Source organism: Micromys minutus (assembly GCF_963924665.1).
Source record: "Micromys minutus genome assembly, chromosome: 1".
In the NCBI taxonomy this organism is placed as follows: Eukaryota; Metazoa; Chordata; class Mammalia; order Rodentia; family Muridae; genus Micromys; species Micromys minutus.
The window spans coordinates 220,398,442-220,411,355 of NC_137969.1; the positions used below are offsets into that span (position 1 = coordinate 220,398,442).

The 12,914-nt window shown below is 44.9% G+C and overlaps 1 protein-coding gene across 1 annotated transcript; it reads right to left on the reverse strand.

The window, feature by feature from the left end:
- Positions 1-8,755: 8,755 nt before the first annotated feature.
- On the reverse strand, positions 8,756-11,909 carry GPHB5 (glycoprotein hormone subunit beta 5; the record flags this gene model as incomplete). Its single annotated transcript, XM_080918485.1, has 2 exons — positions 8,756-8,944; positions 11,709-11,909. The coding sequence occupies 2 exons, from the start codon at positions 11,907-11,909 to the stop codon at positions 8,756-8,758; spliced, it is 390 nt and encodes a 129-aa protein (XP_080774611.1).
- Between the last annotated feature and the right edge of the window lie 1,005 nt (positions 11,910-12,914).

Sequence of the window (12,914 nt, forward strand, 5' to 3'; positions counted from 1 at the left end):
TTTTAACAACTAAGCTGTCTCCCTGGCCCCTAGCTTGGTGAGTTCTAGTCTCATTTCTGAGACAGTAAAATAAAATCCCAGGCTTTCTGCAAGCCTGTCTTTGCTTACATAAAAAAAATGGCTCTGTGGAAGTAACCAAACGCTGAAGGAGAAACCCCTAGTCTAAGCCTTCTTACCTCTCCTCTCCGTTTTCGACGCTTATACCCTTAAAACTGACAGATCACAGCCATGGAACATCAGCCCCTTGGCTCTGTTCTGAAGCTGGCTCTGGTCTTATAATGCTGACATTTGTAGGCAGCTTCTATTGGACTTCCTCTCTCATTTAGAGCTACTAATGTGTCCAAGGGGAGAAAGCTTCATTTTGGTTTCTTGAGTTTGCTCAGGCAGGTCCTACAAGCTGAGCAAAACTATCTTCGTAAAACATTCCCAACATGTTTTATTATACCAGACATCTTAAGTCCCCTAACCCCAAACCACTCTCACAAATTTTAATTGGGATGACCATATTACAAATGGAAATGGAAGCTTCAGAAGCCTGGAAGTTTGAACCACCTAACTTTGATGGCTCACGTCTCCACGAAGTGGACAGCAAAGCCAAAGGAGCACACACGGTCTTCGGGCGGGAAGACCATGTCTATCTACAGGGGTAAGTCCTACTTCAAGTGCTTGGCTCTACAAGTGGATTTCCTAAAGATAATTACTTTGGAGCATGCCAGTATACTTTATTCTGTGGGCACACAGTGCTCTCGGGGGCTACTTGTTCTCTCAAATGGTTGTAATTTGTATTTGTGGCTTCACTTTCATTCCTTGGTTGTGACCCTGTCTTCAATATCACTAAAAGACAGTGATCACATTCATATCAAGAATAGCAATATTTCTGTTAAATCAAGACAGATCTTTTTCCTTCCCTAATAGATATCAATTGAAAATAGCTGGTTGAGAGTTCCCAGGGACTAAACCACAATCCAAAGAGTACACATGGATGGACCCAATGGCTCCAGCTGCATATGTAGCAGAGGATGGCCTTGTTGGGCATCAGTGGGAGGAAAAACCCTTAGTCCTGCCAAGGCTTGATGCCCCAGTGTAGGGGAATGTCAGGGTGGGGAGGCAGGAGGGGATGTGGGGGGGAGCACTCTCATAGAAGCAGGGGGAGGGGAGATGGGATAGGGGGCTTATGGAAGGGGAAACCAGGAAAGGGAATGACATTTGAAATGTAAATAAAATATATCCAATAAAAAAAAATAGCTGGTTGGCTAGAGATGGACTTCATGCCTACTTCTCCTCCATGATGGCGGAGCGTGGGGTCAAGCACTAAGCCAGAAAATTCATGGGAGACTTGTTTTTTCTCTAGTAATGGAGGCTTGGAAGGAGGCTGGACTTATCCTCTAAATCCCTCACATGTAAAGAAGTGTTTGCTTTACATTGCCAGTTAAGGAGTGGTGCCTTTGCTCCCTTGTTCTCCCACTCCTTCCCTAGCTCCTTGCTAGATGATACCTGCCTGAAGAGCTTCAGCACCCCCTGTAGACACTCCAGGATCACAGCAACCAGCCATGGAGCCCTCTTGGCTGCCCAATATACCACTCCACTTCATCCTACCCATAAAATCAAAGAAAGATAGTTGTAGCAGAAATACCTGAGGCTCCATTGTGTAAATAAGGAACATGTAAATCATCACAAAGAAGTGTTTCAATAGACATTTCATTATGAGAAAGTCTCAACAGGGTCAGGGAGGTGGCTCAGCAGGTAAGGATGCTTGCCACAAAACCTGATGGCTTGAGTTCAATCCCTAGGGTCCACAAAGTCGAAGGAGAGGACTAACACTCTTGAGTTACCTTCTGACTTACACACATACTCCATGACATGGGTATACACACACACACACACACACACACACACACACACACACACACATTTCATAGCACTGAAACACACATACACATACACGTATGTATATGTGTACTCATGCAAAAATAAAAAGTAAGTGTAATGTAAATTTTTTAGAAAACAAAAGTTGAATAATTTGTTAAAGAATAGATTGAAATGTTATTTTTAATAATTTACTTAAAATTTTAAAGTAGAAAACCAAGAAATGTTGGAGCATATTATTTCATTTCTTTGTTCATTTATGGTTTTTTATAAAGGGTCTCACCACATAGCCCAAGCTAGCCTCAAACTTTTAGTCCTCCTGCCTCAGTCTGCCAAGTGCTGAGATTAAGGGATATGCCACCAAACCTGGCACTGGGCACATAATTTTGAAGAAAATATATTCTGAGTGAATGAAAAACTTTATAAAGTGCCATTTGCTTTATCAGTGTACATTATTTTCAGTTAGAAGTATAGTTTGTTATCTCTAAAATAATTTTATTAACTTAAAATGAAATCAATTTGATAAGTTAATTGGGCCAACACAGAAGAACTTAAAGCTTCCCTGGTGAGAGGAGAAGGGTGAGTTACCACTTCACCTAGGAGCTGTAATAAATCCAGATGTGAGATGGGCTGTGAGGGTGTATATCGTTAAGTGACCCCATCATGATGTACATGTCTGTAACCCAAGTACTCAGGAAGTAGAAGCAGAAGGTTCTGGAGTTCAAGATCACCATTCACACTACACAGGAAGGCCATTCTGAGCTACATGTGAGTCTATCTCAAGAAAAGAGAGCAGGGAAAGGGATTTATGTTCTCCAATCAAAAATGAGTGGGAGGCCCTGAACCACCATCCCCAGCATCCATTTCACTTCACCTAGGAAACCAACGCAAAGCCATAACCCTCACCTCTGGTTTATTTTGATCTTCTGCTATGGCTTTCTTTTCTCCCTTAGACATTGCTCTTGTACTACAGAAAGCATTCCCTTCCTGAAGTCATGCAGGAAATCAGGTAAGCACTCCACTCTCCATAGGACGAGCCAACCTTCAGGAAAGACAGAGATGCTAATGACCAGTCTAACACCCATCAGCTCGGATTGCTCCCAAGCAAGAATGACTTGGGAGAAACTTTCCCCAAAGGCATAACGCCTTAGTAGAACATTGGTGATCTGGGTCAGAGAAGCCTCCCACGCGTGGCTTATTAGCAGTGTCGACATGGGCAAGGGATGCCTATGTTGGCTTTTTGGCTTCATCATCCTTAAAAAGGAATCTGTAAAATGACACAGTGATGTGGTTGACACCGAGTGACGAAGAACTAAGACTGGAGTTTTGGTTCAGTCAGTAAGGTGTGTGCCATCACGAAGACAGGAGTTCGATCCCCAGAACCCACATTTACAAAGTAGCTGAGCTGCTTTATCAGGCCTCAGTAGGAGAGAATGTGTTTATACTTTATGTGCCAGAAGTTGGTACACAGTAGGGGGGTCCCCTTTTCTTTTCTTTTTTCAGAAGATCACAAATAAAAAGTTGAATTTTAGAATCCAGGTTCATCATTCATAAATACACAAAAGCAAATTCAGACTGAGTCTACATACAGTATTTCAACAAAACGATTTTTTTTTCTAAAAGGTCAGAGACAAATGGGTGATTTGTTTCACCCATAATATTTAAATGATTTGAAATGAGAAAATGAAAAGTTTCTTTGTAGACATTATAAGCAAAAACTTTGGAGTCTGGTAAAGAATCTGATAGTTGATACTTCATTTTGATATCCTTGGGATTCTATAATAGCCCAGTGATGGTTGAGTCTTCCCTATCATAGGGGGAAAACTAAATGCCTAAAGCTTTTCTCATGACTGCAATAAAAAAAGCACTTTCGCTGTTAACAGGCTACCTCCTCAAAGTAGACTCTGAGCTGGAGTCTGGACAGACTGTGAGGGGGTCAGCGCACACTTCTTAGGAGATAGATTTATGTATAGAGACGCAAAAATAAACCAGAGGCATGGAGATCTGATCAACAGGCCACCTGTTGTAAACATGTCATATCACGCACTGGTGAAGTCCTAAGCATGACTTTGGAACTCAGATCCAATTTCAGGGAGCTCATGATAAGTGGGATATCTCTGAGCTAACTGACCATGTAATGCAAACACCTGACATGGGAACATTCTCATGACCAACTAGCCATATGACTGACCCTCCGTGACATGCCCAAGCTCAGTTTTGTTTTCACATGCCTGGTTCTGTCACAGTGAACAGCTTCCAGAATATTCTTTCTTCGACATACTCTTGGAGCCTGTGGTTAAGAACTGTTCAGTCAGGACGGCTTAACCTCCACCTCCTATTTACAGGTTTCATTTGACAGCCACAGAAGCTGTTTTGTTGCTATTAAAATATTTAGTTAAAATACAGCACCCGATTTGTGGTTTTTACACAACTGAATATTGTTTACATCTTCCTTCCACTCTAGTAAAACCGATTACTATCACCTTAGAAAAAAAACTGTATAGTTTTAAACCTGATCATCCTATGTCATAATTGCCAGACCTTGTTTCTAGTGGGCTTCTGAAAATGCACCTCAACCGCTGGTCTGAAGGAGGAGAAAGGCACATGTGGATATTACAGTGAGAACTGGCAGGTTGCCCCAAATGCCCGGTCTGGTGTCCTCCATGGCCCTGCCAGGCAATCAGCCCTGGTACAACCTGATCATTTTCAGTCTGATGCCTCCATCTCTTGAGTTCAATACTGAAAGCTTATTAAGGGCAAATTCACTTTTTAAAAGATGAGCTTTTCCATCATGAGCCTGGGCTAGCCGGAGCTGCCAGCCTCCATGGGTGTGCCGAACAGCTTTTCTGAGAGGACTGTACCTGGGGAACAGCCCCGAAATTGGACTGCTAAGGTAGACAGCCCAGGCTAGGATGACCGCTTCAGGTTCCAGTAGGTAAGTGGCTCACAGCTGTGCTCCAGCACCTCTTCCTCCAAATATGCAAGCACCGTGTCTTCAGGTAGCTTCTCTCTCTGATCTCTTTATTGGAGCAAGTGACCACAGGCTCTCCTCTGTGCCAGTGTCTTTAAGTGGGGTCCCCTCTTCTAAAGAGAAGGGAAAGGGGAAATGGCGAAAGGGGAGTGGGAGGGTAGGACTGGGAGGAAAGAGGGGAGGGGCTGTGATCAGGATTATAAAATAAGCAAATAAATGAAACAAACAAAGAGGACTTGGTAGCCCTTTTGTAATCCCAGCCCTGGAGAGACAGAGACAAGAGAATCCCCGGGTCTCACTGGCCAGCCAACCTAAAGAGTAGGTTGCAGGTTTAGAGAGGGACCCGTCACAGAACAAGGTCCACAGCTCCTGAGAAACAATGTCAGAGACTGGCCTGTGGCATTCGTATGCACACCGGTGTGTTGTGCATTTGCATGCAAGCAAATTTATAAACCATCTGGTCCTCGCAGAGTCCTGTCACCTCTGCTGACACCTAGAAACCCAGCCCCATGGCAGCAGCCTCTAGCCTAAGTCAGCATGAACTTTTCTGTGCCGGGTGTGCTCTTCTCTGGGGCAGCCCTCGCTTCTGGGATAAAGAGGGCATCTTCTAAACCTCTCAGGTGCACACAGACGGCTGGTAGGTCCTCTGGTCCCATGGAATAGCCCATCCTTCACAGGCTTGTCTTTGGGGCTTCAGTACTTTGCCATGGTAGTCAGTGTATCTTCTCTTCATTGATTAGAAGCCATAATTTTTCCCAAGTTTGCAGGAGTTGTCCCAACACCACACCGGGACAAGATCCCAGTGTCCTTACCCCACTCAGACACCCTGAGTACTCCTCCATATGGTTGTGTTCATGTGGCTCTTCCCAGTTCACACCCATTGCCAAGAACCTTCTACTCATTCCTCTGGTTTGAATTTTCCAGGAGCTCCTTCAGTACGCACTTTCATTCCTCCCCACCAGACAATGTCTTTCCCCTAATTATCATCTAGAACAGAGTTTCTCAGTGTTCCTAATGGTGTGACGTTTTAATGCAGCTCCCCATGTTGTGATGACCCCCCCAACCATAAAATTATTTTTTATAGCTGCTTCATACCTGTAATTTTGCTACTGGTATGAATCATAATGTAAATATCTGTATTTTCTAATTGTCTTAGGCAGCCCCTGTGAAAAGGTCATTAGACCCTTTAAAGGACCATGACCCACAGGTTGGGAACCACTGGTCTAGAGTATATGGGTTTGTGGGAACTGGTGTTGCAGTTCAATTGGTAAAGTGCTTACCTAGATGGCACAAAGTCCCGGGATCAATATCCAGCATCACAAAAGTGGGTGCAAAGGCAGACACCAAAAAACCCCAGCCCTTACAAGGCAGAGGCAGGAGCATTAAAAAATAGGAGTGACGGACACTAGTTGAGAAAACAGTATAACAAGGTAACACCCTCCTTAGGTCCTCCATGTGGCCTCCTAGCTAGGGGAATCTGCTCTCCTCTGGCAAGGAGGAGCCAGCACGCCCCCTGCAGGAGACCCTCAGAGCATTCAGCTGATTGTTCCCATTCTCTGTGTCTGTGTCTCTGTCCTTCCTGTTAGGACGGTGAGTAAGACAGAAGACACATCATGGTAGCAAAGTCAGCCTTTTAAGTGACTGGACTGCTCTCCTCGTTAAATCCTAGATCCTGTTTTCAGTTTACCTCTTCAAATGCGACTTCCACACCATGCCCAGAGACCTCTGTCCTTACTTTATAATCAACTAATGCTGCCGACCTCTACCACTCCCCTGCCTCCATGTCAATCAAACATTATAGATAAGGTATTAGTGGACACAAAGCTTTCTGTGTGTATCCCAAAGCTGTTGCCATCGGGAAAGCGGGAGCTATCCTGATACTACAGCCTGCATATTGTCCTGACAGCCATCATCACTGCCTGACCCACTGTAGTTGAAATTCCCCAAACATAGTCATGTGGCCTTTCCCATTACCCATAGATCCTTTCCTTACCCACTTTCAACCTGTTTCCTAGAAGACCAGCATTTATGAAGGACTTGGTTCCCTCAGTCTCTGCTTTCCCATCCGATTCCCATTTGGTTCAAGGGGATAGAAAGCAAGTAGGTTGGAATATTTCCTCCCCTCGCGTGTCTGTTTGGCAAATAGCTGTCGAATCCTACTAACAGCCACAGCTCCGGTAGGGCACTGGCTCCTCTCTTCTGCTCCCCTGGTACTGGATGCTCTCACCCTTTCCATCACAGTACCCTGAGGCTGAACACTACTTCCAAAACAGGGTATTGCCCCCCACCCCCACCCCCTTGGTTTCTTTAACTCTGGTCAAGTGTGCCATTTATTTCCTGACAGAGTTGTTACTAATGCTGTGTCCATCTTTCCTGAAACTGTGGCAAGAGGCTATCCTCCAGAAAACCCAGAGAAAGGTCCTTGAGCTCGAAGGAACCCCTGAGCCACCTGTGACCAGCACGCATTCCAAGGAGAGACCAGAGCCTCTCAACGCCTTCCTGTGTGACAACTTCCTCTCCTGCCAACACACTTGCTGCTACGCATTGAAATGTTCACGTCCTTTGTCCCCAGACATGAACCTCAGCATCCTAGAGCTTGACTATGGTTTCGGCCTTTGCTCTGTAGATTCTCACGGACTCACTAATTCCTGCTTCAAGAAGTCCTCAGGCCTCCCAGCTTGGACCTGACAGTGGCTACAGATGACAGCACCCCTGGGACTCATGCTACCATGAGCCATCTGTGTCCCTCACCAAATCATGAATCCCAAATTAATACTTCAATCAAAACGACCTCAAAGTTCTGGGTGCTTCCCTTTATTGTCAGACCAAGCAAACTAAAAGGACTTTTCTGAAAGTTTGCGTGAACTCCGATGACAAGGACCACACTTTATTGACATCACATAGATGCTCCTGGTGCATGAAAGTGAACAAAGGTAAACTCAACCCCTTAAATGCCAAAACTAAAGAGGTTCATAAAATTGCAGTTTAAAAAGAAGGTCACAGGAGCAGGTGCTATAAGACATCAGAAAAAGCAACCAAGTGCCAGGCGGGCACACCTGCCCCCTCTGAGCAAGCAGGGCCATCTTACTGTCACAGACACTCGGAATTCTGAGTCTAATAAATTTCCATTTACATATAAAATATACTAAACTGGGAAGGGCATTTGTAACTGGTCACCTCACTGTGGCTGTAGGGGAAACACTCCAACCGGGACTTCAGTCCTTGGTGTTTTTAAACCTAAATGATAACTCCTAATGGTACTTTGTGAGGTTGGTTTGCCTGTTTGCTTGTTTGTTTGTTTTTAATTGGCAATCAGACACTTCCATAAGGATCTTGAGGGAACTTGGAGAGAATTTTGCTTGGGAGATGAATCAACCACATCAAAACACCTTTTCCTAACAGTCTGGGTTGCCCTTGTCTCTTGTTTTGGTAAATCACCTGGTTCAAAGGGAATGGGGGGCTCTGTGCACGAACACTGCTAATGGGCATCCTTTCGAGCCAGGAAGAAAGCACTTTGGTTTTGATCATCCTTTGCCCTTTAATCATAAATCCAGTCCGGGCTCAGTGGCAGAATGTGGGGTTTAAAGGCTTTCCTGCGCTTAATGACATCCAACTCCTTCAAATAAACGGCATAGTATCAACAGAACGTGGGAGAGGGTTGCAATACACAATTCATGTTCCAAAAGTCAATTGGGTGGGGGGGGGGAACCAATTTGCAGATGTATGGACCAGAGAGATTATTTTGGGGGAAGAGCCAAAGTTGTTTTACATTTTCAACCTAAGTGTGCTGCACCTGGACCTTGTGCCTAGGCTGGGTAGAGGAAGGCAGGTAACTTGGGCTGGCCCAAACTAAAGGCAGCGGATAAAGCAAATATATTCCTGAGGGCGGTGGATGTATAGGCTTGGGCCACACTGGCTTCAGATGGTCTCACACTCAGTGGTGGCAGTGGAACATGTCCCGCAGTCACATCGGACAGCCATCGGATAGGTGTAGAAAGGGTCGACTCCAGGGGCACAGTTAGGCAGCTTCACTGTCACCTGTCTGGTCTCATTGTAGGTACACACTCGATGATAGGCTTCGATGTAGGGAGGCTGCAGGATGGGTTTCTGTCCCCATGCGTAGAAAACAGGAAAAACCATTAGAATACAGCATCTGCTTCCTGTTCTTGGTGCCAGTCGTCACTGGCTGTTTACTGACTCCTCCCACTACGAATAAACTCCCGGAAGCAGGAAGTTGCTTTGCTCACTACCATGTCCTGAGCATCCACAGTGGTCCACGAAGCACAGGATGCACTTGGTAAATATTTAGCAAATGAATAACCAGCCTTCCTTTGCCTGCCCTTACTCCTACAATCTGTTTATAACATGAGTGAGCCTTTTAAAATACAAGTCAGTCAGAGCCCACCTCTGCACAAAGTCCCGGTAGTTCTCCATCTCACTCAGTAAAGCATCACAGATATTAGGAGTCTTCTCAAGTGGCTGCCTTTTCTCCTGATACCCTTATTTTTGCTCTGTCGGCTGTGACCCTGGCCTTGCCAACACTGTCACCAGCCTTCAGTCACAGTGGTATCTATGTTTCTTCAGAACAGGAACTGAGGGTCTCTGCATCTGCTGCTCCCTCTGCCCAGAACACAACACACACGCACACACATGTACACACCTCCGTCATCAAACTCTTAGGATTTTGTTCAAATATCACCTGATCCAGAGCAGCACCCTCTGATCCTATTGTAAATTTCTTTAACCCACCTCCAAGCCGGGGCGCTCCCTTCCCCCTTCCTGTTTGGCTTTGGTTTAGGGGTTGTTTTGCTGTGTTTATCCATTCTACATGCCATTCTACATCTCCTGTGTCTTACATTTTTTTGCGTGACATTGTCCCTAATGTGAAGACCAAGCTCCATTAGGTCAGCCACTATTCTCCAGTACCCAGCCAGGCTGGTACCCAGGACGTTTGCAATAACTACTTGCAACTGAATCCACAAAGGCTGTAGAGCCAAAGAGCTTCCTGAATATTCTACTCTAATGACTGGAGGGTTAGTTCACTTCCTCCCATTGCCTTTTATAAACCTTGACTTCAAAGATGATTCTGTTAGAGAAAGTACAGAGATCAGAAGTGAGATACCCAGAGCCTGCAGTCAGCACTTCTGTGCCTGTCTGCTTTACCGCTGCTGGAGACCTAGAGAAAGCTCCTAACTCTTCCAAGCCCATGCCCCCTCTTCTATAAAGCAGACCACCTCTGTTAGCATTGTCACGGAGCTAGATGAGGTGATTTGTGCAGTGCACAAGCCCTGGCAAAAGGTCAGAATCCAATACAAGAGCAATCAATGGCTCTTAGGAGCACAGTTATAAAGTTGTAATAATGAATGACAATATTCTTTCAGAGAACAGTCCCTTTGTTTTGAGAAAAAAAGATGTTAGGTAGAGAAAACAGATGATGCATGCATCTATACATAAACACATGCTTAGATGAACACACAGGCACATACAGATATAGATATATGCACACAGATACATAAAATAAAGAGATGATGTATACATATATACATGCATAAGTTTATATATACATAGGCATACACACAAATATATATATATATGTATATATATATATGTATATATATATATGAGTGTATACCTAAAGATGACAGGAAAATCACCTCAAGATGAAATCCTTGCCTCGATGTTATAAAAATAGTGACCTAGGGGGCTGGGCAGATGGCTCAGCAGTTAAGAACACTGACTGCTCTTCCAGAGGTCCTGAGTTCAAATCTCAGCAACCATATGGTGGCTCACAACCATCTGTAATGAGATCTGATGCCCTCTTTTGGTGTGTCTGAAGACAGCTACAATGTACTTATATATAATAAATAAATAAACAGATCTTTTTAAAAAATAAATTAAAAAATAAAAGTGGTGACCTTTTCTTCTACAAGGACCTGGAGAAGGAGCTCAGTTTCTCCATTCTATGTCTTTTTACTTTCAGAATTCTGTGATTTTAGAAAAATTAAGTACTCAGTTAACTTTGTATTTTAGTTTTTTAATTTTATAAATCAGTCTCATGTATTGGGATGAGACCAAAAACAATGTGTTATTGACCTGAAATTCAAATTTATCTGCGTTCCCTAACTTTTTTTTTTAAATTCAGATTGTGGGGTCTGAAGTGGAAGGTGGTTGATGGGGTTTTGAGTTGGTTGGTTGGTCAGTTGGTTGGTTGATTGGGGAGGCAGGGTTTTTTACTTTAATTTTGCTAAATCTGGCATTTTTGAAGCCAAGGTTGTGAGAAATCAATATTTTCAACAAGAGTCAGTGCAGCAGGTTGTCATGAACACTCTAGTTAAGCCAGCTTTGAGATGTGTATGCCCACACTAAATGGCATCTAGCACTGGACTAGGACAAAGGGGAGAGTTGTGGCAGAGCCTGGGACTGGGCCTCCCTCAGTACGCAGCTTCTGGGTTCTTCTGGGTAACTGCCTGACTTCCTCACAGCTGAGAAAATACAGGAAGGAGATGTGGTCACAAATTTGGATCAGGAATTTATTTCCAACCTTGCACTGACTCACTGACTTTGCAACCATTCCCTCTTGACTCCTTCCTTGTGATCTTTACAGTCGGTAAATAATAGCACCTGATCTCCTAGAGATGCCTCCCGAACACGCAGAACCATGGCAATTGCATTACCACCTCAACAGCCCTCTGGCCAGGAGCATCATCATGGTTTTCAGATCATATGGATGAAACCAAATAATTGTGGGATTGGCTATTTTAAGTCCAGAGGGCAGAGCAGATGTGCCGGCTTCCCCTCCATCATGAAGCTATGAACACTTGAAATCAGTGTCTTTCCCTAAGGACACTGCCACCCAATTGGAACAACTCACCTCCCAGGTCTTACAGCGGCCCCAGCAGGCATCTGTGGTGACCCGAAGTCCCCGGCAGCCAGGCTTCTTGGCCATGAAAGTGAATTCCCTCACAGCGCATCCCACAAAAGTGTGTAGGTTCCCAATGGAGCTGCTGAAGACAGAGTCAGAGCCCCCCAGAAGGAGGGCGATGGCACCAAGGACAAGGTAGACCAGCTTCATGCTGTTCCGGGGGAGAAAAAGAAAACAAAGTTACACATAGCCAACTGCTCACAGTGGTGGTGTCCACAATGGTGTGACCACTCTCAAAGAGACCTTGCTCTTAGCATTACAGGAAAAACATGAACCAAGGAATTGGCCAACTCCAACATCTTCCTAACTAGCTCCGTAACTAGTAGACACCTACCCTCAAAGCAGCCTCAGGTTTTCCTTGGTGAACTCCTGGAATTGATTTTTACAGAAGAGGAATTAATCCCACTGAAAAATAAGAGGAGCACCAAAAGAAATGTAGGGCCTAAAATAATACACAGATGCACATACCTTCTTTTTACCCAGGTCCAGGGCATGCATGTGTCATGTTGGAGCTTAGCACACATTTCCATTTCGGTGTTATGAATGAGGAGTGAATGGGAGAGGCAGGTAGGTGCTGCTAGTGGTGAGTCCTGCATATGCTGTTGCTAACCCAAACTACCATGCAGGAGACAGTACAAAACCTGGAGCCTGCTGACAGTCACTCAGAAAATGTTTGTGGAGTACCCCGGCCCTGTGTGGGTCCAAGTCTCTAGCTGTGACTCTGTTAAAAACAACTGAAAGCTAGTTGCAACCCCCTATGAAGTCTGTCCTCCCTGTGGGCCCGCCATGGTTGCCCACTGCACAGGACACACATGGCCGTCACGCATGTAGAAGGTCCCAGGTCAGTGCCACTCAGGAGACACTACATTTCCAAAGCTGCCCTCACGGTTCCTACTGGTGTGGTGTGTTATTGTAGACACAAGGAGCTTCTCCTCAGGAGGAAGGACTTGAGAGACACAGAGACACTTACCTGAGCTTGGCTGGAGTGGAGAGAATGTGCTCTGGGAAAGTGTGTCTCGCCTCTGTTACCAGGCTGCCTGATTCCTCGAATATATAGGGAAGGCCCTGTCAAGGAACACAAAGGAGAGGCAGATCAAAGCTGTGGAGAATAAAGCTGGTCTCTATTTTCCAAAACTGATTCACCTCAAGGGTGGT